Source organism: Boleophthalmus pectinirostris, unplaced genomic scaffold (assembly GCF_026225935.1).
Source record: "Boleophthalmus pectinirostris isolate CB_2022bp ecotype Guang Dong unplaced genomic scaffold, ASM2622593v1 HiC_scaffold_19, whole genome shotgun sequence".
In the NCBI taxonomy this organism is placed as follows: Eukaryota; Metazoa; Chordata; class Actinopteri; order Gobiiformes; family Gobiidae; genus Boleophthalmus; species Boleophthalmus pectinirostris.
In genome coordinates, this window is record NW_026571140.1 from 25,609,976 (window position 1) to 25,634,261 (window position 24,286).

The 24,286-nt window shown below is 37.0% G+C and overlaps 1 protein-coding gene across 1 annotated transcript; it reads right to left on the minus strand.

The window, feature by feature from the left end:
- Positions 1-4,308: 4,308 nt before the first annotated feature.
- On the minus strand, positions 4,309-23,189 carry slc22a31 (solute carrier family 22 member 31). The gene is made up of 9 exons (XM_020939042.2): positions 22,738-23,189; positions 18,807-18,910; positions 18,205-18,359; positions 9,652-9,820; positions 8,369-8,514; positions 7,538-7,646; positions 7,140-7,354; positions 6,783-6,894; positions 4,309-6,280 (listed from the first exon to the last, which is right to left on the minus strand). Exons 1-9 carry the CDS (start codon positions 23,128-23,130, stop codon positions 5,839-5,841), a joined length of 1,845 nt encoding a protein of 614 aa, XP_020794701.2. The 5' UTR covers positions 23,131-23,189; the 3' UTR covers positions 4,309-5,838.
- Between the last annotated feature and the right edge of the window lie 1,097 nt (positions 23,190-24,286).

Genomic DNA, 24,286 nt, shown 5'->3' on the forward strand with positions numbered 1-24,286 from the left:
AATTTAAATTATTTGAAAGTTTGTTTTTGTGTAATTTTTTTTATTTTACGCATTTTCATTTCATTTTAAGCAGTCCTTCAAAATACATTAACCTCTGATTAGACAATTATTCTTACTTGTGTAGTCTTTTCCCCAAATATTCTTCCTGATTTACTTATTTGTGTAATTTCTTGGATCATGTTTTTGTACTTCTAATATGGAGAAACAAGACTTTTACTTGAGTACATTTTTGGATACTTTTCTCACCTCTGGTCAATAGTAACTACATTCTTCTATCAGTCATTATCGCAGTGAACTGTTAACAAGGGTTTGTCGTTGGCTCATATTGGTTGGTCCTCACCTCTTATTGATATTAATAAACATCCGTGACAAACAGGAAATGGGAAATACATTTAACATTTGTATGAGAAGATGATAAAGGACACATTAACTATATACATTTTACACATTTATATAGTGACAATTACAGTCTCCCCAATACACAGAAAAAGTAAATGTAAAAAATATATATGTCTTTTTATAAAATATATAAAAAGACAGACCATGACCTGTGGAGAAGTTCAGATTCTTTGTCTTGCAGTTAAAAAGGTTTATCTTATATTAAATTGAACCTTGAGCTGAAGGCTACCAGCTGTTGTGACAAAGTTTTTCATCACACAGTGACATCCTAGCAATGCACAAATTTTCAGCTAAAATGGTCGTACAAAACTAATCAACGTTCACAGAGACTCACTGACGTTTACAAATGTCAAGCGTCTAAGCATCAGTATTCTCCTGGGAATCATTTATTTCAAGTGTGTCACTGAGCAGTGGGGTAAATCATCTATAGGCACAAGATATTGTTGAATGAGATGAGCAGTTTGGAGGGCTGATGCTGTCATACAATAAAGAGCGACATCATGTTCACCTTCTACACTCAATGATTCTCAATATTAAGCTTAGGGGTGTCAAATTATCGCGTTAATTGCGATTAATTAATTACAGTCATATTTAGCGCGTTATGTTTTTTAATCGCGTTAATCTCATTTTTAATCTCTAACTTTACTGTTTCTGTATGTGAGTTGCTTTATTATAAAACCTGTTTTTATGTGTTGTTGGGACAACAACACACACACACAAAAAACACATTTATAAATTTTTTAATTTCGGCAATTCCACTCATTGTCGGAAACCCGCACAAAACACGCGCAGTAAGAGCGACGTTTACGGCGTCAGTCGCACAATGGACGAGGTCGAAGAGCCAGTAGAACAGAGTCAGCAGTGCACAGGTAAAAACGCATTCGTGTCTTGGAAATTATTCTCCCGACGTGAAATATAAAAGAAAATAACAAATATAATATCGCCTACAACTTAAATGTCACTGGTGAAAACAACCTGCATAGGCTCATGATGTCTGCACTACTGTCCTATACACACACAAACACAAACACAAAACACACACCTTCATCATCGTCATTAACCTCAGAACGCGCGGACCACGTTTCCTTCCGTAGTTACTGCGCGGACACCGACGTGCTCCCGTGAGCCGCGTGTGGATCGTGTTTTCTCGCGTACGCTGCGTAAACCGCGCTTCCTCCTGTGCGCCTCTAAACCAGAACTAACACCAAGACTAAAACCAGGACTAATTCAGTCCAGGACTAAACCAGGACTAAACCAAGTCTAAACCAGGACTAAACCAGGACTAAACCAGAACTAAAACCAGAACTAAAACCAGGACTAAACCAGGACTAAACCAGAACTAACACCAGAACTAAAACCAGGATTAATCCATTCCAGGACTAAACTAGGACTAAACCAGGACTAAAACAAGGACTAAAACCAGTGATCTCATATAGAAAGCATTTCTCTATTAATAATATTTTTAATATGGTTAGGGAAAGACTGGACTTTTTATTGTCTTTAAGTAGACAAAAGTTATTATGTTCAGATTTCCTCGTCTTTGCTGCTTTACAGCAAACAGTTTCTTATTCATGGAGACTTGGGCTCAACAGCCAATTTGGAGAGATTTGTTAAACAATAAATGACTTTATAAAGTCACTTTTTTTGTTCTATATCAGTCTTTTGATCTGCCACAATAATGTAATAATGAATTTTAATGAAAATACCTCAAATTGAAGGCTTTTCTCAGCAATTTTTAGGTGAGATTAAAAAGAGATTAATTAGATTAATTAATTACAGATCATAATTAATTAATCTCTCAATTTTTTTAATCGCATGACAGCACTAATTAAGCTATTTTATATTTTCAACAAGCTCCCAGCTGACATAATGATGCTATTAGGGCACAGTTTAATGGTGATTTCAGTAGCCACAATTGCCAACATGAATCAAGCAAACTAGATGTAGTGACCCAAGGCCCAAGAACGATCCAGACTGGGGAGAGTGGGACTTGAACCCCTCAGTGTTCAAATTATAGCCTGTTCCTGTACCTTTTCACCCCACAAATGATGCAAGCTTTTTTTTTTTTTATATAGTTTACAGTGGTCGACAGAGGAAATTTGGACTGGAACCAAATGACAGTTTTATTTTGGGTGACGGCTACAAACACTGGGATATTAGGCCTATGCATATGTCCACTACGGTCAAGCTCAAAACAAAACAAATAAATAAGTAAAATAAAACAAAATGCACTCTCTAGACTTGTAAAGGTTCAGTTTCACCACTCAAAGGGTAATATAAAATGGAAGCCAGCACATAAGTCATAACCCAAATATGTTTCTCGTTGACCCAGTGCCTTTACACATCCAGGTCAGTTTGCTGTTGGCAGTGAATATATTTAGTTAAATTATTGCATGTTGTTTTTGTCCTTAAAGGTCCTATATTGGGAAAAATGTACTCTTATGAGCTTTAAAGCATGTTGCAATGCTGTTACCTCATTGAACACATACCTTGAGGTGAGTTTTGTTTCATTCACATATGTTTGAGTTATAATGGTACTTAGTCTGTTTACATCTCCAAGGCTCAAAATGATGGTAGATTTCAAGTTAATAGGTTTCTTTTAGCTTTTGTTCAGTAGAGATTGGCAATTCCAGGGCTGAAATCAACCAAATGATTCCAGTGAAGGCGCATGGAGTTTAAAAACACAGTGGAGCACTTCCTCTATTACCACATTACATCACAAGGTGGAACTAAGTGTGTTCAGTTAGAGAGAATTCAGCCTAAATATGTGTGAATTAAACAAAACAAAACAAAAACAATTCTGGATATGTTTTGAAGAAACAGCATTATAATATAGATCAGAAAATAGTGTAATATGGGTCCTTTAATAATCCCACAGTTTTAAAACAACTGCATTAAAAAAATAAATAAATAAATAAAATAAAAAATAAAAATCTTTATATTATTATCAGGACCAAACTGCATGTATTTATACACATTTTACTGCCTCCCAGTGAGTACTATAAAACACACTGCTCAAGGTCATGTCTATTCATTGAATGTTTTCAAAACAGGATATTCCTAATATTTGTGCATAGTTAGAAATGTCATGCATAAATAATTTTTTTCTCTCAGAAATCTTTCATTCTTTTCTTGCTAATTACATAAATACAGTCTTTATCGCACTGGAGGTCGACCTTTCTGCTGTGACTTTTACATGTTATCAGAATAATCTTTTTTTTAAATACTCGCTCCCTGGAGTGGCATATATAAGGGACCTTTCAATATGTAAATTTGGTTATATAAGGTAAAAAATAACACAAATACATGTAAATAGGTTCACAATATTATAAAATAGGGGGCAGGTGTCTGTGAAAGAAATATCCACTGAAATTTGAACTTGGACTATATCAGTTTGTTAGGGATTAGGTCCACACACTTAAAATGTTAAATGTTTGGGTTAAAGTCATTTAATTATGCCACCACCTTTTAAAGATTTTTTGTAAGGTGTCAGTTTCAGTTTCTTGTGGATTGTATCGACATATTAAGTAATTGTAGTTAAAATAGATTTTGATGCCATCTTTAGCATTGATTAAAAAAACAAACAAACCCTAATCCAGAGAAAGTAATTGAAAAAACTATTAAGCCAAAAGACCTACTATAAGTGTTACTGTAGTACTTATAAAAGTTATTTGTCTCTTTATACACCAGAATACTTTCAGAGTTTCTTTCAAGTAACTAAATCAACTTAATTTGAAGTATTTTCAAAACTTGGAAGACTACAAAAGGTCAGCTCCATCTTGTGGTCAGCCAAAGATGAGGCAAAGTACTAATGCTACTGCATGAGTTTTATGATGTTTTATTAAAATAAAATGAAAAATAAAATAGAAAAAAAAAAAAAAAACACACACACACAAAACCCAAACAATATTCATTGGCCAAAGGATTTAATAACTGCGTGTTCAAAAATCCCAGGTGTCCTGAAGGCAGCACAGATGAAGTCATGTTTACACAGAGCTAAATTATATTCTCAGGCAGATGACAGCCTACTCTGCATTTCACATTACATTTTAATGAAAAGTATGAACCTTCGCTATATGGCTGATTTAAGGCAGTCATGGGGGAAATGCATAGAAATTAAGTCAAGATACAGCAAGTCTTGAGAATAACTGAAGCACATTAGTAGCTTTGCAATTTTGTACCAGGAAATTGTAAAATAAAGTAAAAGTAAGGCATGAACTACAGTTTCTGTTATTTATGTGAGTGAATTTAAATAATAAAAAGAACATAAAAATACGCAAATGCTTCAAAAAGCAACAAATAAACCCCAAATTAGCTTTCAGTGTTTTGAAAAACTACATTATATTGGAACAGAGTGGTTTACAAATGAGATGGACAGACAGCATCAGAATGAAGGTGTTGGAGATGCAGTATCCAATGCGTCATAAGGCGCCCTCTAGTGGTCACCATGAGAAGCTCCTCTCAGCTCTGTGACACTGCTGAATCATACAGACTTAATGAAAAGTGCATGAGCGGTTTGTAAATGGGGAAAGTGCTGCTGCTCACATGATACACAGTGGTCACATGTTTAGAGTGACATGCTGTCATGAAATGGACAGTTTTAGATTGTCACATGACATAAAAAATAAGAAAATCAAATACATGGTGTACATGACATCAATCAATTAGAATATCATGGCAAACTGAACTATTTTTTAAGTCAGGTTTCACAAATTACACAACATTTAGATAGACATATAGCTGTGTCTATATTGTGATAATGGCTTGCAGTTCATAAGCCTAAACTTTATTAGTAAGTAGTAGAAGTAGTTGTTAGTGGTAAATATTTATATAAAATACATGAAATATCTCATGAAGTCCCCATTTCTAAACCTGTATAATGTTGTGTATTATTTTAACTTTTGCAGTTGATCAGTGTGTTCCTGTACAATAAAAAAAACTTTACCAAAAAAAACGACAATAAACAAGATTGATTCATGAAAATAACACAGCAACGTAACAGTGTAAAAAATGAAGTCTGAGACACTTAAAGGTGTATTATACAACTTTACTGGTGGAAGGTCTGCCAAATGCTTATCTTCATGGAAATCTTTTTTTTCCTGGAAAGTTTCACAGTATTTAAATGTATCTCTGGTGAGAAAGAGCAATGCCAGTAGGCCAAATACAGGTCCTTTCTGTTTATAGGCATGCACGCTCAATAATTCATGTATAACTGGGTATTTTGTATAAATACAAGCTAGATCAGGCCTTAAAGTGGAACATCTCCATGGAGATAAGCAGGTGGTGGGTTGACTCTACACTAGAAAAGTTACATAGTGGGCCTTTAATTCCACAAATGTAAAGTGCACTGTATCCATTCAAGACACTTCATGGTCTTCAGAGGTAAGGTTTGTCCACAGTAAGAAGTCTATAATATGCAGCTAACTGGGGGTTGGGGGATTACGCCACAGCTCGTAGTGTCCCATTGTCCTGTCCCGTACTATCACTGTCTGACAGCAGAGGGGAGTGGCCCGGTACTGCAATCCTATAGGGCAAACTGTCTTTAGCCAACATTTTCCTCGTGGCAGAAACTAACCGTGAATAATTATCTGGATTATATTCGGAGAGAGGGGCACGGGTGCGTAGCAGTGGCAGACTGTCCCGATCCGGATAAGACAGGAACAGAGGCGGGCGGCGCTGACTCTCCCCTTCTTTGAGTGAGTCTGGCAGAGGCTTGCGTTTGGTTTCAGGGAGGAGCATGATGCAGAGGACGGACAGAACGGCGAAGGAGGCGAAGATCACGTGATGTAAAAAGTATCCACCGTTGTTCTGGAGCTCCATCAGAGAAGAGGCCGCCATCCCCACACAGCCAGCAGCCATCACCAGGCCCAGGCACCCACCTCTGGGAAAGCAAACAGAAAATACATGAATTATACTGGTGATACTGACAAAAGTAATATACACATTTTCTTATTTCTTAATATTCAGATGATATACTGGAAATCCAACGGAAATGTTCTAAACATGCTGTAAATGTTCAAGTATTGCACAAAAAGTGAAATGTAAAATTAGTCTAGTCTAGTCTAGGCAAGTAAAAATGTGACCCAGGACTAGTGTTGTCACAATACTAAAATTTCAAACTCTATTTCGATACTAAAGAAAAGGCTTGATACTCGATACAGATTTTGATACTATAATGAACAAAGAAAAATGAATACACTTTTAATCAAATTTAGTTTTCAACACATTATAAGACCCAATTATTTTTGTGGTCTTATACAGTCTAAAAGTATTCAGAAAAGGTTCTGTTTTGCACACTTTATGTGACTTTTTCAGCATTAATACTTGTTCAAATAAGTATCAAGTTTCAATACTAGTTTTTTTACTCTGCTTGGGACACTGACCTGACGACGGTGGGCAAGACTTCGGTGGCGAAAAAGGCACTGAGCATCGCCAAGGCCTGAGAGAAAAGCAGCCCCACCACAGACAGCACCAGGACCAAACCCCCACGTAGATCTGGAACAAAAGTAAGATCACTTATGGACACAGTATAAATTATTTTTAAATTTAAAAACTTATTATTACTATTTATATGTTCTATGTGTAAGAAATGTAAGAAAAACAAATTACTCTTTTATGCAGTTATTTTAAAGACTTTTTCCTATTTCCCTGCAGTGTCTAGCCTTAATATGAAAATGGATAAACAACAAAAAAGAAAGATACATGATACATGTACATAAATCTGTCTATAAGTGACATACATGGAGTGAGAGCCAGGAGCAGGAGTGAGGACAGTCCTGTTACGATGGCAGACAGCAGGAGCATCCCTCGTCGTCCGAAGTGATTCACAGACAGAAAGATAAAAACACATGCTAGTGCCCCTGTCAGGACACGGATAAAATAGGTGAAGTAGAAGTTGGTGTTGAAGCTGTGGACATTTCGGGTGAAGCAGTACTGGATCCCTGTCCCAATAAACCTGTACAAAAAAACATTAGTACAAAAGCTAAGTATTTTGATTAAGAGTTTATAGTTAGTCTGAATACATGCAAAAAGGGTTCAGAAATATATTAAAATACACTTTAAAACTTTACCAATTCCCAAGACTCTTTGCAAACCCATTATGGTATTGAGCAGAAGACAATAATGATTAGAAACTTACAAAGTGAAACTGAGAATGAGGCAGTTTTTCCAGATGACTCGAGTGCGACGCAGCTCCAAAACTGTGTGGTAACTTGGCTTACAGTCCTCTCCAAACGCTGAGTCAATGTCTGTAAACATGCCAGGTACAATTCAGTATAACATAAACACCAGCTTTAACAATTACAAATAATGTAGCAAACTAAACAGCCTTTTGGTAGAGCTGTGCACAGGGGCGGCACCTAGAATGGCTGATGCCAATTTGATAATACATTCAATCATAATTACAACTTTTCAAATGGCAACTACAGAATGTTCAATTAGACTACAATAAAACAATAATACCATATAAGGTTTTATAAATAACTACAGGGTGCTAACTTAATTTAAACTTGTTTAAAACTGCAAAGCAAACATGGTAGGGGGTGGGCTCACAATCACAAAAGGTTCAAAATTAACATGTTAAGTGTGTATCCCTATGGAAGAACTTAGCACCTCCTCCAACCAAAAATGTCTTTTTGTTTCACTGTTTGTTCTGCATTTATCTATCACTGATTTAGAGAAGGAAAAATCACAATGGCATCCACCACAAGAGCAGTACATATGTCTCACTAACTCTGTGCAATTTGAAACCTAAAAAAAAATAAATAAAAAAAATCAAGTACCGCCATGTATTCCTTTGATTTTAGAAGAGTAACTGTATTTTGAATATCACTTAAGGACCAAATGAAAAAGGTATTGTGATGGAATACAGATACTCAAAATTCATATTCAGAATACGTATTCTCATGATATTGTTTAACTGATAAGACCTATAGACTTGAGACTAATCTAAAGTGGTTAAACTAGTTACCCGTCAGTACGACTTGGCCTGGGAACATCTCATCCTGCAGAGGAGACCCGTTCCTGGAGCTGAATTCCTGGAGACTTTTCCGGGCCGCTGGGATCTGCTGCGTGGCCAGGAGCCATCGAGGAGACTCTGGGAACACCGAGCTACAGCTGAGGAGGAAAAGGGCTGTTATCATCCACAAGTACATACACACACCATTTACTTGTTATATCACACAGTCTATAGGGCAGCATGCTCTATATCATGAGGAAGATTTACATTTTAATGGCTAGAACCATTTTAGATAAGCCATGACTATATAAGCCACAGAGTCTGCAGTGTATGCTACAGTGTAATGATACAGTTACTAATATAAGCCTCTGCATTGTACATACACCCTTGTTCATAAAGTTTTGCAATAATTTAATATTATTATTATTGTTATTTCATTTTTCTTTCTATATTCTTTATTTTTCCTTTTTTCCTTTTTCTTTTCTTTTTTTTTTTTTAGAATATTATTAGAATAACTTCTGACTACATGATATAAAATGTAGAAGATTAACCATTCCTATTTTGTTTAGGTGTACATCTGGAACTATTTGCCTTTTATAGGAAGCAAAGTAAATCTTCAAGTTGTTATTGCTAACACTACTTTGCAGCTGTAATGTTATGTAATGACTGTTTGTGAAAAGCTTGTTTTTGTGCTTTAAGTTCAGGCCGACTGAGGCATGATGGATCCTGTTCAGTCAGGTGTGACTTCAAAAGGTTATAGGTGTTTGCATTGAGCATGTATTCGTGTACATTATCTATTACAAATATAAAACACATAAAACAGAGTTAAAACAGACAAAAATATTTTAGTTTTAAAAACTTCTGTAGTGTAAATATTTGCTTCCTCAGTATTCTCATCTATTTGACAGTAAGGCTGGGCAATATATTTTTTCTCATATTAATCAATACCAAAAGAAAAATGTAATTCTGTGAACTGGACTGAAGTTTCACTCTAAAAGCAGTCCAGTTGACAGAATTGATTATTTCTTTAGCTGTGGCTCTTATCTGGATGACTGAGGAATTACATACACATTTTAAACATTTTAAACAATAAACCAATACAAAGTTTTAATCATTGCCTTTTAAAACAACAAAATAGTCTTGATACAAAATCTGAACTCCAAACCACATCATTCTACTGACAGGATAGGCTGTAGACCTCTCAGTAGCAATTTCAGATGACAATTAAAAAAAATAAATAAATAAAATGTAGTATAAAAACGTAAACAGAGTCAAACACTTCCCCTTAAACTCACCACCAGTATCCGAGCAGCAGGATGAGAGGGAGCGTGACCACAGCCTGAAGAATCGGCCAATCACGGCAGAGAGCAGCAAGACCCGGCAACAGCAGCTCCGCAAAGATACCGAAGAAACCGCTCACCATTGCCACCATGAGGCGATGGGGAGGATCACACAGCTCGAGTCCTACGTCAAGGAAAATCTAAATTAAACCAAACCGAAGCAAAACCAATCTGTCGAGCTAATGGATTTTCTATCAGTAAACAAACATGGAAACCTACTGCTGTGGTTTCATAATGACAGTGTGAGTGAGTGGTACTGATAAAAACATTCCTATTAGATGCAATAACAATGATTTTATACTTTATTAGACAGATGATTGTGTTTTTATTTGCATGGGCTAAATACATCAGCTGGTCTTTTGTAGTAGCAACAAAACATGTAATGAAAACATATTGTCAAAACAGAAGTATACAGACATTTCTAAACTGATTCAACCATGTCAACAAAAGGTATTCTTTAAAAGGTAATACATGTGAAAACGCACAACATGTTTCAATAGGGAACTGTAACTAACTACATACAATTCATAACATATACACTTTAAGCCTTGTTATGCAGTAAAACTGATTTCATTCAGATGACCGAGGTTTCAACTTTTCTGGTGCATAGTTGGAAAATGGAGCCATTCAGCTGTTTGTTCACGCGTAAATCTACTCTGGAAACACTCACGGTAGGCATTTATGGATCTGAAGAATCTGATTTATACAAAGAAAACATATAGAAGCCCAGGACATACAGTGAAATGTTTGATGTATTGTAATAAGCTAGATGCTGTGCAAATTAGATAAAACTGTATCAGTACTGGTCTGGAGATTTGAAATTCTTCATTTTTTCTATGTCCTGATACACGTACAGCAAAGTAAACATTATATTTTTAACTAGATATACAAGTTGTACAATAGACAATGATTAATCCTGTCTGAACGTCTGCTAAAACAATACTGAAACTGGTATCAAGATATTAACTTGAAAAAAAGAGAAAAAAATTACATGCATAGGACAAAGTTGGACCTTTTAGAATGGTCTGGAGCTATATCAGAACTAGTATAAGGCTGCATGATAATATTAAAGAAAACATAAAGAAAACAACCTATTAATTAAATGCATTATTTTCATTCAAATGCATAATCTATCTAGAAATGTGTTTTATACTGTCATAGATGTATTAGAACTGGTATAAAAACTTTACTTATAGTGTTGAAATTGAGTTTGGAAGTTTAGCGTCATGACACTAACCCGCAAGAAAGGCCAAGCCTAATCCAGGAATTGAACCCAAGACCTGCTCAACCACTGGGTCACAGTGTCCAGCTCAACATTACTTCCTGTTTTTCCCATCACAATCAGCGGTTTTCACAAATATCTATGAGAAAAAAACGCCACGATGGGCTGGTGATGTAACATAGTTTGTTCCATTGACTTCTGACCTTGTGCACTAGGCTTCTTCCACATCCTACATTTTGTAGGACGAGCTAAAGGGTCCTTCAAAGATTTCATTTCCTGCTTTCTTCCTGTCCACCTATTGTTCCCCTGTTACCATTAGAAACACAGGACGTCACCAAGAACAGATTTGCACTCAACACGAGAAAGTAATGGCTATATCGGCACTGTTGTTTAAAAGGAACCACCTGCGAAATAAATTGAGACCCTAAAAAAGTTTGCATGGCTTCTTCCCTTACTCTAACATCCACATACAAGCTGGGTGTGTCTTGCCCAAGCACACAACAACAGCAAGTATTGTCAGAAGAGAAGATGGCATCATAAACCTTCAAGTCATTGCCACTATAAAAAACAAACAAACAAACAAATAAATCAAATCCTCCCTTAGATCAACCTAACCATTTGCATTTTTTTTTTACATTTTGGATAGAAATGAGCAGTACAAATTAGATCAGTGAGATCAGTGTTAATGGTAAGAGCTAAGAGCATTATTTTTTAATAACTGCACAGGTAGTTCCGGCAACATTTAATCACTGTTCTATCACTACACTGTGAGCATCACCACTAGCAAAGGGTAAACAAATTATCTGCTATTAGGAGGGACTAGCTTCAGCTAAAACAGAAATAACTACTGCTTTGAACATCCATTGACATTTTCCATTTTCAGTTGGTGGGGACTGTAGTATAAGCGTTGTGGAATTCTAGACTAGGGCAGGTATCAATAAGAAGTTGGAGATGCAATACATATCTTGATACCCAGGCCATGATATAATCAGTGTTGGGAAGGTTACTTTTAAAATGTATTCCCCTACAGATTACAGATTACATACCTTGAGTTGCAACATAATCCATTAAATTACTTAAAGTGAGTAATGTAATCTGAATACTTTGGATTACTTGCTATTGTCATGCTTTTTAAAACTACATGAATGTAGCAACCACATCCTGAAAGTTCTTGTTTGTTCTCTTCAAATTGTCTATTGAGCCCAAGACTCCATGAACAGGCAACTGTTTGCTGTAGAGAAGCAAATATTTTAACATAAGATGTTTTATCAGATAAAAGAAAATAAAAAGCCCAGACTGTACTTAACCAAATTAAAAATATTATTGATAGAGAAATGCTTTTTATATGAGAAATGAGAAATGTATGAGTATGTCCACCTACTGTTAGTGTCATATTGTTTAGACCTGTTTTAGTCCTAGATTATTCCCGGTTTAGTCCTGGTTTAGTCTTGGTTTAGGGATGGTTTAGACCTGGTTTTACTCCTGGTTTAGTCCTGGTTTTAGTCCTAGTTTAGTCCTGGTTTTAGTCCTAGTTTAGTCCTGGTTTTAGTCCTAGTTTAGACCTGGTTTTACTCCTGGTTTAGTCCCGGTTTAGTCCTGATTTAGTCCTGGTTTAGTCCTGGTTTTAGTCCTGGTTTAGTCCTGGTTTTAGGCCTGGTTTAGCCCAAAATGTGAAAACAGGAAAATACCGCCATGTAATCCATTTATTTCAACAAAGTAACTGTAATCCAATTACCACTCATGGAAACAGTAACTGTAACTGAATACAGTTACTCATAATTTGTACTCTGATTATGTAACGCCGGTACATATAATCTGTTACTCCCCAACACTGGATATAATACATATTTTGATACAATGCACTTTCAATTTGATACAATAAATTTTAAAACAATTTGATGTGGTTCAATAAAAATAATGGCTAAATTGTGGCTGTGATACTAAAAGTTTTGTTAAACCACTTCTTGTGCAAAGTTAATATGAAACACACTCATTTTAATCATCAAAACAGTGAAAATGTCAAAGGCGTTGCATAAAAGAGTTTCTTTCCACTAAACAAGCAACGAAACTGCAGAGCTCTAACAAAATAATGAGGTAAAATGTACCAAAAAATACTCTTTGTGCCCACAATTTCGATACTGTATCATCACATTAAATGACACGATATATTGATTTTTAAATATTTTTTCACACCCCTATTCTAGACTCAGAGCAGTTCGTAAAGGAGTATAATATTGTCTGATATTTAAACCTGAGCTTCTGAGTATTGTTAAATTCGTGGTGTAGAGAGAGGGTGCGGGAGGGCTTATTTTTGTTTATTTATTTATTTATTTATTGTATAATATTAAAACCTACCCACACACCCACCCCCCTACCCATGCCCCTTATTTATATATATATTTTTTTGTTTGTTAATCTTATATTTTGTTATGTCTATTTTGTTATTAATGTGCCGGGTATCCACTCCCTAAAAAATTACAAATTGTAAATAAAAAAAAATAATAAAAAAAAAGATTAATGTAAAATTATTGAGGTATTAATTTGAATATAATTGCTAACTCCTAATTTTGGACCTAAAGAACTGTAACATGAAAATGCCTGACATGTCTCACACACCCACACACACCCCCACTCCCCTTGCCCAATCCAACATCTGCAGGAGGTTCAAAAACTCAATCTGGACCTAATCTATTCCTGACCCCGCTGGAATGTGGGAGTGTGTCAGAAACCTAGAGGGCACCAGTTACCCCCGCCCCCGTCCACCCTCCAAAGAGTGAGTATATCTACGCCAAAAGAACATCACTAAATTACATTCCTGCAATAGCTCATACTAGTTACACAACAAATGCCCTCAGTGAATCTGTACAAGCCAGAGACATCTCCACACAGACGTCATACACACACACAGAAGTAAACCGAGGAGTCAAAAGTAAGAGGAGACAAGCACACAGCTGCTGCTACTGTCAGTCAGAAATGTAACACTCCACGCCATTTGTCAGAAGATAAGACACAACAAGTTGAATTATTACCCACCAGGAAGGCCGAAAATTAGTGGGAATGAATCACTTACAGAACCTTTATCTAAATACATAGACTTTCATATTAAACCTTTTGTCAGTGACTTGCCTTCCTTTATTCAAGACAGTACTCAGGTGTTAAATAAACTGAAACTGATTAAGGACATCGGAGAAGGATATCTTGCAACTATGGACGTAGAACCATTATACACTAACATTGATCATAAAGATGGACTAATGGCACTGGAACACTACCTAAAAAAGAGGACTTCAGAGACAATGCCCCCTGCTGGATTTATATTAAAGCTAACAGAATGGACACTGAAAAATAACATCTTTCTCTTTCAGCAGCAACTATATAAACAACAAAAAGGCACAGCAATGGGCGCATGCTTTGCACCCAATTATGCAAATCTGTACTTGGGCTTTTGGGAAGAAAACTATGTATTCTCCAATCTGAACAATCTTCGAGACAAAATATTGTGGTGGGGACATTACATTGATGATGTTCTACTATTGTGGTCTGGGTCTGAACAAGAATTGTTACAGTTTCATTCTTACTTGAATAATACAAATGTCAATATTAAACTCAGCCTAGACTACTCCTTATCAGAAATACATTTCTTAGATTTAAATATTTATAAGGACCTTGATGGGGATTTACATAGCACAATTTTCAGAAAAGTAACTGATCGAAATACAATTTTAAAAGCAGACAGCTTTCACCCCCCATGGTTGCTTCAGAATATCCCTTATGGTCAGTTTCAAAGACTACGGCAGATTTGTGATACTGAGTCTAACTTTGAAAAAAATGCTCAAGATATGAGCTGTAGATTCAAAAACAGAGGCTACACAGACAGTACTTTGTCTTTAGCCTACAATCGAGCCAAAAGTCTTTATAGAGAAGAACTATTGACTCAGAAACCAAAGAAAAATGTGAGTACTAATCAAGTGTATTTTGTAACTGAATATGGCACTGAAGCAAACCGAATCAAACAAATAATCAAACAGAACTGGAGTATATTAAGAAGCGACAGCACCCTAAGAGACGCTCTCCCAGAGACCCCCACCATCACCTTTAGAAAAGCCCCTACGCTCAGTGATAGACTAGTGAACAGTTATCTCCCTCCTTTGAAACAAAAGACATGGTTGGACACTAAGGCTAGTTGCTATAGATGTGGTAACTGCACCTTTTGTGAACATGTACAACAGACGAACTTATTCATGGACATTAACTCAGGTCAAACTTTTTATATTAGAACATTAATTAATTGTAACACTACCTATGTAGTATACAGACTTGAATGCCCATGTGGTCGTTTTTACGTAGGCCGAACAAAACGCAAATTGAAAAACAGACTGGCTGAACATAAACAGGCTATAAGGACATATAACCCCCTGTATCCTATGGCCGTGCATTACAAAGAAGCCAACCATGGCAGCTGCAAAAGCCTAAAAGTCTATGCAATTGAACATATTAAAGAAACAATAAGAGGAGGAGATAGACTGAAAAACTATTACAGAGAGAGACCTACTGGATCTACACTCTCAAGGCTACACAGTTTCCAGGACTCAGTGGAGAGTTAGATTTCTCCCCCTTCCTTTAACTGCTTTAAATGTGTAATCGATTGTTCTATATCCCTGTCTTCTTGAAATTATTTAAGACTAGCCCTTAAATATATTATACAAACTATAGCTGAAGCACTTTTGAGTTATCGCACTCTATATATATCCTTACACTATGTATCTTTTTATACTATTTTATACTATTTTCATATAATGTATCTATCTATGTATTGGTTGTTGGGATTTGCACCATTTATGTCTTGTATTATTGTATTTGAATTTGTTTAGCCTATAATTAAGGTTTGTTAGGCCTACCTGTCCCATCATGCATCTAGGGGACTGTGGGCCAGCCCACTGTGAACATGTGACCTACACCTATTACTTTAAATCTGCACTGTGAGAACCATCTCGAGTTTGCCCTGACGAAGGCCGAAGGGCCGAAACGCGTTGGCGTATTTTAACTTTATCTGCCATGTGGTATTAAAGGCTTTTAATTATTTTGTACTTTTTGAGTGCCTCAGTTTTTTTCCCACTTTGTATTTGAGACTGGTCCCTACACTGAAGAGCACCAAAAGGACAATTCTGCACATTTTTTGCATATCCAAGTAGCACTCCTGCCTCCAAAGCCTTGCAAAGTTGAATTATTGTTTGGGAACTGAACAACCCACTTCAAATCATACTTGTAAATCGAGGTGAAATACAGAAAGAAGTACGTCAAAGTAGATTTAAATGGTATTTTCCAACAATAATTATTAAAGGTGCATTATGTAACCTTTCTAGTGGAGTTTATGCCATTTGCTTGTCATGTAGGATGTCAGTGCCTTCCCTGGAAGGTTCTAGCCTGATTCATCAGACGGTTTCACTTCATAGAAACCATCTGACCTCGCAGCGTTAGAATTTATTAATTCGACGGTAGGTGGGTACTTTTTTTTCCATCTAAACAGTTGCTGCTATTTGGTCATGACGTATGTAATGCGCTGCTAACGGGACTCCCTGATTTATTAATCTTTTCCCAAATCCTACTGAAAGAAGGGCAATAACATCTTAATAAAATTCACCAAACATTTTCTTTGTTCCGGCTTTAAATCCTCGATCTCGGGAATCATTGCCAACATAGAATCTATGGCTCTTCGCACGTCCGGGGTTTTTGTGAACCGTCTAGTGTATTCCAATTCCTGACCTAGTTGCTGGAGACAAGTGAAACTGAGCGGAGGCACTAGGTGGCTCCAGCCTGGCTCGGAGGGTTCAACAGTATGGCATTACACTTATCTATCACATAGACACAAGCAGTGAGTGATACCAGGCCAAATCACAAGTCTGATCTGTGGACAGGCGACGTCCATTAAAGAGCGGGTATTAAATGCTAACACAAAACATATTTAAATCGCCATGCTACAGTACCTTTTATTGTTTTATAGTCAACAAAAACAACATATTAACATGTTAAATATGTTTCAGTTTCACTTTTGATGCTCTGACTTCCCACTCCCTTCGCTCTCCGTGCCAAGTCATTCCCCCTTCAGAGTGCTATCTAATTACATTTGGCATGCATTTTGCTAATAAAACTGTCAGGTTTGTGAAGCTGTAGTGTATTGGTTTGTGCCATGTGCTTGTATATTTATGAAACATTGCAGTGTGGGAGCATACATGATGTAGACTTATGGGCTGAGATTGCTAGATTACTCAAACATGCATGAATACATATTGGACATGAAGACATATTGCATAACACCCCCTCTTTAAGAAAGCTTTATTTCAGCAATAAAAACAACTGTGCCTGGATACATACAAGAGAGATACTTCATTATTTTATTTTCTACTCCCTGCACTGATCGACAGAAATCTTGGAGACTAAAATAATTTGCTGAAGACATACACATCAGTCAGTATAATGTATTCTATTTATATCTGTTACTGGATGTTTGAGTTATAGAGTCACCACAACATTGTTACTCAACATCACAAGACTTCAGTATATTCAATCAATCCCATGTAACCTTTACTGGGTTTACAGGAAGAGGAAGCTTTCTGGCACGGACCAGAAAGTGTGCCAGTCATTCTTTTTAACACAATTCAAATATGTTTCAACATGATTTAGGTGAGTTATTTTTGATCAGCCAGATCCTTGGTTACTCCACAACATGTTGGGATGTGGACAGACTCAGTGCCAGAGATGACTCAGAGAGATGGCAGAGTAGTTCCAAGAATAAAGAGAAGTCAGCTAATGATGTGTAAGGCGTTTCAAACTGTTTACAACTAGACATCATTAAGTTTTATTTGAGTGTAATTATTACAACTACTCTACTAGAAATTTAAAGCAACACACATGGGTTGAACAGTTAAAACTACACCACACAATTCTCCATGGATATAGAAATGTTTTATGCCCATACTGTAGAATATCAGAGCCACAGAAAAAAGCATTTTCACAGAGACAAGTAGGGGGAGGCCCTCCTCTAGAGCACAATAGAGATGCAAGCACACTTACAGCGCACAGCCACTACAGCCCACTTCAGTGCAATACAGACATAAAAAAAAAAACTAAAAAAAACATGCTTTTATTTTTTGGCTAACAGGTTAGGAAATGGGTAACCAGTAGCACAAACTCATGACACACGACATGTGTTTAATGTTTGATTCATTCATTCGGATTCACACTGAGCTCATATCTCTAAAGGGACTGTGTAGGTAAGCCATACTCACTGTTGATGTATGAGGACAGGTAGACTCCAGCGAGCATGCAGCCCTGAGCCAGCCTCAACAGCAGGAAGAGCACGGCGCTGTTGGACAGACACACGCACACCCCCAAAAGACTGGACAGACTCAGAGACAACAGGAAACTCTTCCTCCGACCAAACCTGCAAACACACCGCTGCAATGTTTTCACCCAAGACTTTAACATCTAATACGTAACCTTTTATATTCTCTCAGGACAAACAGCTCCAGACTATTGCAGTATGATTTGGGAAAAAGTAAAATTGTGGATGGTGGATCTGGCAACCAAAAAGTTATTTAGCGTACCTTGAAATAAAATATATTATGTTTTTTCAGGTCTTCGGTAATAAGCTATAACATATATAAATCATTGTGAATCACAATATTAAGCTAAAATGGCTTAGTAATTAAAATTAACCCATGGGCAGAGTTGATGAAAATGTACATAAAAAGGCTCCAGAAAAAGTCCTGCTGTAGTTCTTGGTAGTACACTCAGGCCATTGTATGGCATCAAGTGAACATACTTTGTTTAACATTAAAGTCATGACTTCTCCTTCTATAGTTCTGTGGTTCTGTATCTTCTCACTCACCAGTCACACAGTGTACCCAGGAGGATGTATCCCAGGATCCATCCCATCATGAAGCAGATGTGTTGCAGAGGGATTTTCCAGTAGTCACTGCAGACCAAGTCCCACTGTAAACAACAGACACATAAAACAAGTTAACCTTTTATAATACACAATTTATCAACCATTAAGAGGCAGTGGGACAGGATGTAATTTACTACAAACATATTTGTATATATACTCAGTGTTTCCTTTCACTGGATGACACAGTAGACACTGGAGTGAGCGAGGAGGAATGTCCTAGTAACTGAGTTAAGATGCCTGTTCAAGCCTTATTACGTTAGATTCAAAGTAGAACGAGCTACATACTCTTTGCATAAGACCATTCCCATTCACAGCTAACCATGTACTGGCAATGGATTAAGTTTAACTTTCAATTTTACAGAGTGAAGCAGGGTTTTACATCCACGCACATTTGATTATGTTTGTGTCAGAAGAAGATGTAATAGAAGATGTTCATTGTTTCTCACATTTCACAAATGCATAAGGGGCTCGGCAGTCAATATCCGCTGTGGTTCCAAAAGGAAATTTCCCATTAATTATTCCCTCAGACTAGAAATTAAAATATAAGAGTTTAAAGTCACTACAGAGACTAACCAGCTATTCAGAAACTAATGTAATTTAAAACCTAAATGTTGGATATATTCCTTAAAACCTTTGTGGTTTATACCTTTTCAGAAATACATTATAAAATTAATGTTGTGTTGTAAGTTCATTATCTTGTATTATCCTAATACTTCTGCAAAAGAAAACTGGACCCTTTTTATTACCGTACTTACAAGTTTTATACCACAGAACAAAAATGGCATATTAACATAAGACCTGCACCACATCCTCCAGTTAAACTACACTGAAGAAATGTACAAATGATTTGAAATGTACACATGTATGAACAGTTGCATTGGGGTAATACTGGCTACATGGTCAAGATTACCAGGAGAGGACATGCTAATGATTACAGTACAAAATATCAGTTTTTGAATTGTTTTTCTATTGCTGTGTGCAGCCTGGGTTGAGTAAATGATACGTGGAAAGAACAGTTACAACAATGAGTCCCGTTGGAGCGGTTTGGCAGTCATGTCATTAACCGCTTGGACAATACGGCGAGTCTTTAGTCTCAAACATTGTCTCCACTGTGGAAAAAGACATGAGGAAAAAGGAAATTCTGAGGAAAAGGAAACATGGGAATAATCAGGACATAAGCACCTACGTCCAAAAAAGACCACAGGAAAAAAACATTTAAAATAACATCTTGATTTTACACCTAGAAACTTCCTTCTTTAAAGGTGCACTATGTAACTTTTCTGAGGGAGAGTATACAGTCTGTTTGTCTCCATGGAGATGGTATTCCTTTTAATTGAATGCTAAAAAACATATTGCAATGAACTTAACTATATCCATGGAGACAAGGCCAAGTTACATGTCAAATCTGGGGAAAGAGGACCTTGCTCACAGTAAGAATATTTATTTCTAAGGCTTTTTTGAAAAACAAAAACATCAACCATAAAATAAATGTTATAAATGTAATGCTGCAGCATGTAATATCTCAAAGGGGACGATCAGGAGCCCCTCTCCAGATAATGAATGGTCCACTATGTAGCTTATTAAATAAAACTGGATATTTCTATAACTGGATATAATTGGATAAAACTATAAATGATGAATTACTGCTGTATTATTAGTAGTATTATTATGTTTTATTGTTGTTTATTTGTATAATTATGTTTTATTGTTGTTTATTAGTATTATTATGTTTTATTGTTGCTGCCAAAAACTGAATTTCCTTTGGGATTGATAAAGTTTTTATCTCTCTGTCTCTCTGTCCATCTCTGTATTTCTTGGAATATGAACAGTACTTTTTGCCCTGTACATGTATTGTGCTTTGTTTGAACCCTGTACATAGCATATTGTCTGAGTACTGCATTGCCTTGATGACCTGAACTTTGCCGGTCCAGTATCAGCCCCATCTGTGTAAATACAATGATGAGCTCAGTCACTGTCAGCCATGTTTTCTCTGGACCATGTTCAGTGCACCGAGGTTCCCTCCTGATCTGTGAGACAGAGGAAGCGACTGCAGAGGGGGGCAAGAGGGGCGCAAAAAGGAACAGACCCTGCCTCTCCTGCCAACAATTAGAACAAGAGAAATCTGGGATAGAATGATGTTTCTTTCTGTAAAGACGTTGACGATCAGAGAGAAGAGGATGCAGTTAACCATAATGACTTCAAGTTTCAAGATAGTTATCATCATCGGCTGTACAGAGCAGGAAATTTAACTAATAAGGCCTGATACTGTTGGGAATGATCTTTCTCATAGAGGTGAGGCAAAAATGTTGTTATGCATAAAAGAAACACGCCTTAAACAGTCTATATTACGTTAATTTCTGATCTACGTTACAATGTTGTTTCCTCATCAAAAATAAACCTGAAGTTGTGTTTTGTTTCATTCAAACATGTTTAACACAAACTCTGTATATTCAAACTGTGTTCTTCTCTCAAAAAGAAAACACTCTGTTCCACCTTGTGACGTCATGTGGTAATACAGAAAGTGCGCCACTGTGTTTTTAAACTCCATACACCTTCACTAGAATCATTTGGATCATTTCAGCTCTTGAATTGCCAATCTCCACAGTACACAAGGTAAAAGTTAGTCATTACCTTGAAAAGTACAGTTTCATGATAAATTGTTACCCAAACATGTGTGAATGAAACAAAACACAACTCCAGATATGCTTCTGATGACAGAAAAGCAATCTAACATTTCTGGTCCACCTCCTGCTCCTCTCTATGGAGATGTTATTGCTTTGCCTGGGAATGCTCCATGGCATAAAGCTTGACCATCTCCACAGGGATACACTGGTGACGCAACCAGGCCACGTTACTGGTAAGATCTGTAAAGAGGCTGCTCACAAATGAATAAAAAATTAAATAAAAAAATGTTCATACTGTCTTTTTAAATGTATTTTTAAAACGTACCTAGGCCTGTCATGACAATAAATTTAAAAGTGCGATATGTTTGTACAGAGATATACTGCGATAAACAATAATACTGAAGCTACTTTATGCCACTCATACAATAGGAGAATGAGCACATGCATAATGCACACTCGAACAGACTTAACGTTAACTAAGAACAGACATAAAACCAATTATAATAGTAAATAATATCCTTTTTGTACGGTATATTTTTCAACACACCTGTTTTTAGTCTAAGATACAACTATTCTGTTATACACTCGAACATGAAGTTTAGTTTCGACTGACTGTTTGCAGTGTTGTTGACAAGGTAGTGAAATTGGGAACTGGAAACAAACTATGCCCAAGGAAAAGTCCCACCTGATTGAGAGGAACAAATATTGACAGAACAGAAATCTTCACATGGTACAAAGAGAAGCCATTTCAGTGAGTAAAAGATAAACTAGACACCATAGAGTCTGTATGATTTGACTGTGGAAATGGATAACACAATGCAAATTATGACCGAGTAGAGTCCAATCAGTGACTACCACAACAGACAATTTTATATTTTATTGTAAGTATCCTAGACTGGAATCCAACTGCCACTAGAAAACTTTAGTCTACTTTAGGTACAGTTTCCCATTCCCACACTGACAGCAAATGTAGGTCACTGTTAATTAAATTGCTATGGGTGGATGACTCTAACTGCTAGAATACAGTATAGATAGGTCTAGATTAGTAAATTCACAAACAGAACGGGTAAAATACATGTAGGCCAAATGGCACCATTATCTTGACAGAGAAGGGTTCAAAATGGGTTGTGCGTAAAGTTTGCGTTTTTAAATTTGATCAGCCCTGAATGTAGCTTTTGAAAAATACACAAAATACAAAACATAAAAAAAATAAAAGTTGGCCCTGTATTACTCAGTGACCTTCTTACCTCAGTGACAAAGTTGCTCTGGAGCCCCGCCGCCTGATGGTACTCCCAGCCCCGAGTACAAGACACTTTCTCCCGGGGAGCATTGTCTGAGAGGTCCGATGAGTTTGGAGGATACTTGAAGAGTTCACAGTGGCTGAAGCGCCCACTCTCCACCACCCAGGGTATGGTGAGGTTGAGGTACCCCTGTCTGGTGAAGTTACTGAGTAGAAAGGTGGAGGGCAGTAGCTGAGGGTCGGGTTTGCAGTGGTACTCCTCCGGGATGAGCGTAAAAAACATGTCGCTGAACAAGTTGAGAATGACCGCAAAGTTTGGGAACCAGCTAAAGATGATCACGATGCGGTTGTAGCGCCCGTACCCGCCGGTGAGGGGGAACACTTTGCCCTCGTAGTCCATTTGAACACACCGGTTTGTGGTAACACACTTGTCACCGACTCCACCACCGCTGCTGGCCATGGCACAGCGCCCTCTGAGCCGCAGAGAGCAGCGAGCAGCGCCGAGGAGGAGAAGGAGGAGGAGGGCGGGGGAGGAGTCACACCTGCTCCCGGCCACAGTGACTCACATGCGGGGAAACCTCCAGGGGACCCACGGGGAACAGTCACTCCCCAAAGAAGCTCGTATTTCAGACTGCCATGGTGTCAAAACCATATTTTGGGATCTGGGGCATGAGACCACGACCCCGTGAAGCAAGTGTAACTTTTAATTACAATAGGCTACTAAAAATATAGGTTAATGTTACCTAAATTAAATGTACTTTATACACTATTAGGCCAGTAGTAGGCCTATATAATGGCCTAAAGATTGATTAGGCTTTGGGCCTGCTGAGGCACAGTGTTAGGGGAAGGTTTCTTTTTAATTTTCTGATTTATTAAGTGGTACAGTGACTTTATGGACAAATGTTCAGTTTTTAAATATGATCACATCAGCACCTGCCCCCAGCCGAGAATGTGGCATCAGCACATTAAAAAATAAAAACTATCTGCTGTAGCCCCATGCTGCTTTGGGCCTACAATAACATACTCAGATTGGTGAGTCTTAGGTTGTAGGACTACAGCTTCAGCTGGACTCCAATATTAACTAACATAGTCCTCAGAACTGTTTTGTTTTCAAAAAGCCAAGTTTTTTTTCCAGTCAGTTATAGTTTGGCTCATATCAGAGACAAAGTGAGACAGAAGAACAGGTTGTACAACATAAGCTCAAACACACACGATTCAGTGGAACTTCAGCTGAACTAATGTGATCTACAGGCCTAAGTACTTAGTCAGGGAGTTCCCTGTTAACTGAAAGCTGCTGTATACAAAAGAAAATTATTAACATTATTTTTCTGTCTCATTTATTTAGCCTTACCATATAGCTCTAAAATAGTTAGGTCTACTTTTATTACTTTTCTATTTACTTTGTTGCCAAGATTGTTTTATATAATTTTATTTATTTTTTTGTTTTGTTTTTTTTGCAAGTAATCGGTCACGCTTCTCCATGTCTATTGCGGGGCTTCAGATCAGTACAGATGTGTTGGAGCTAAAATAAATATTGTTAAATTGCAGATATTTGT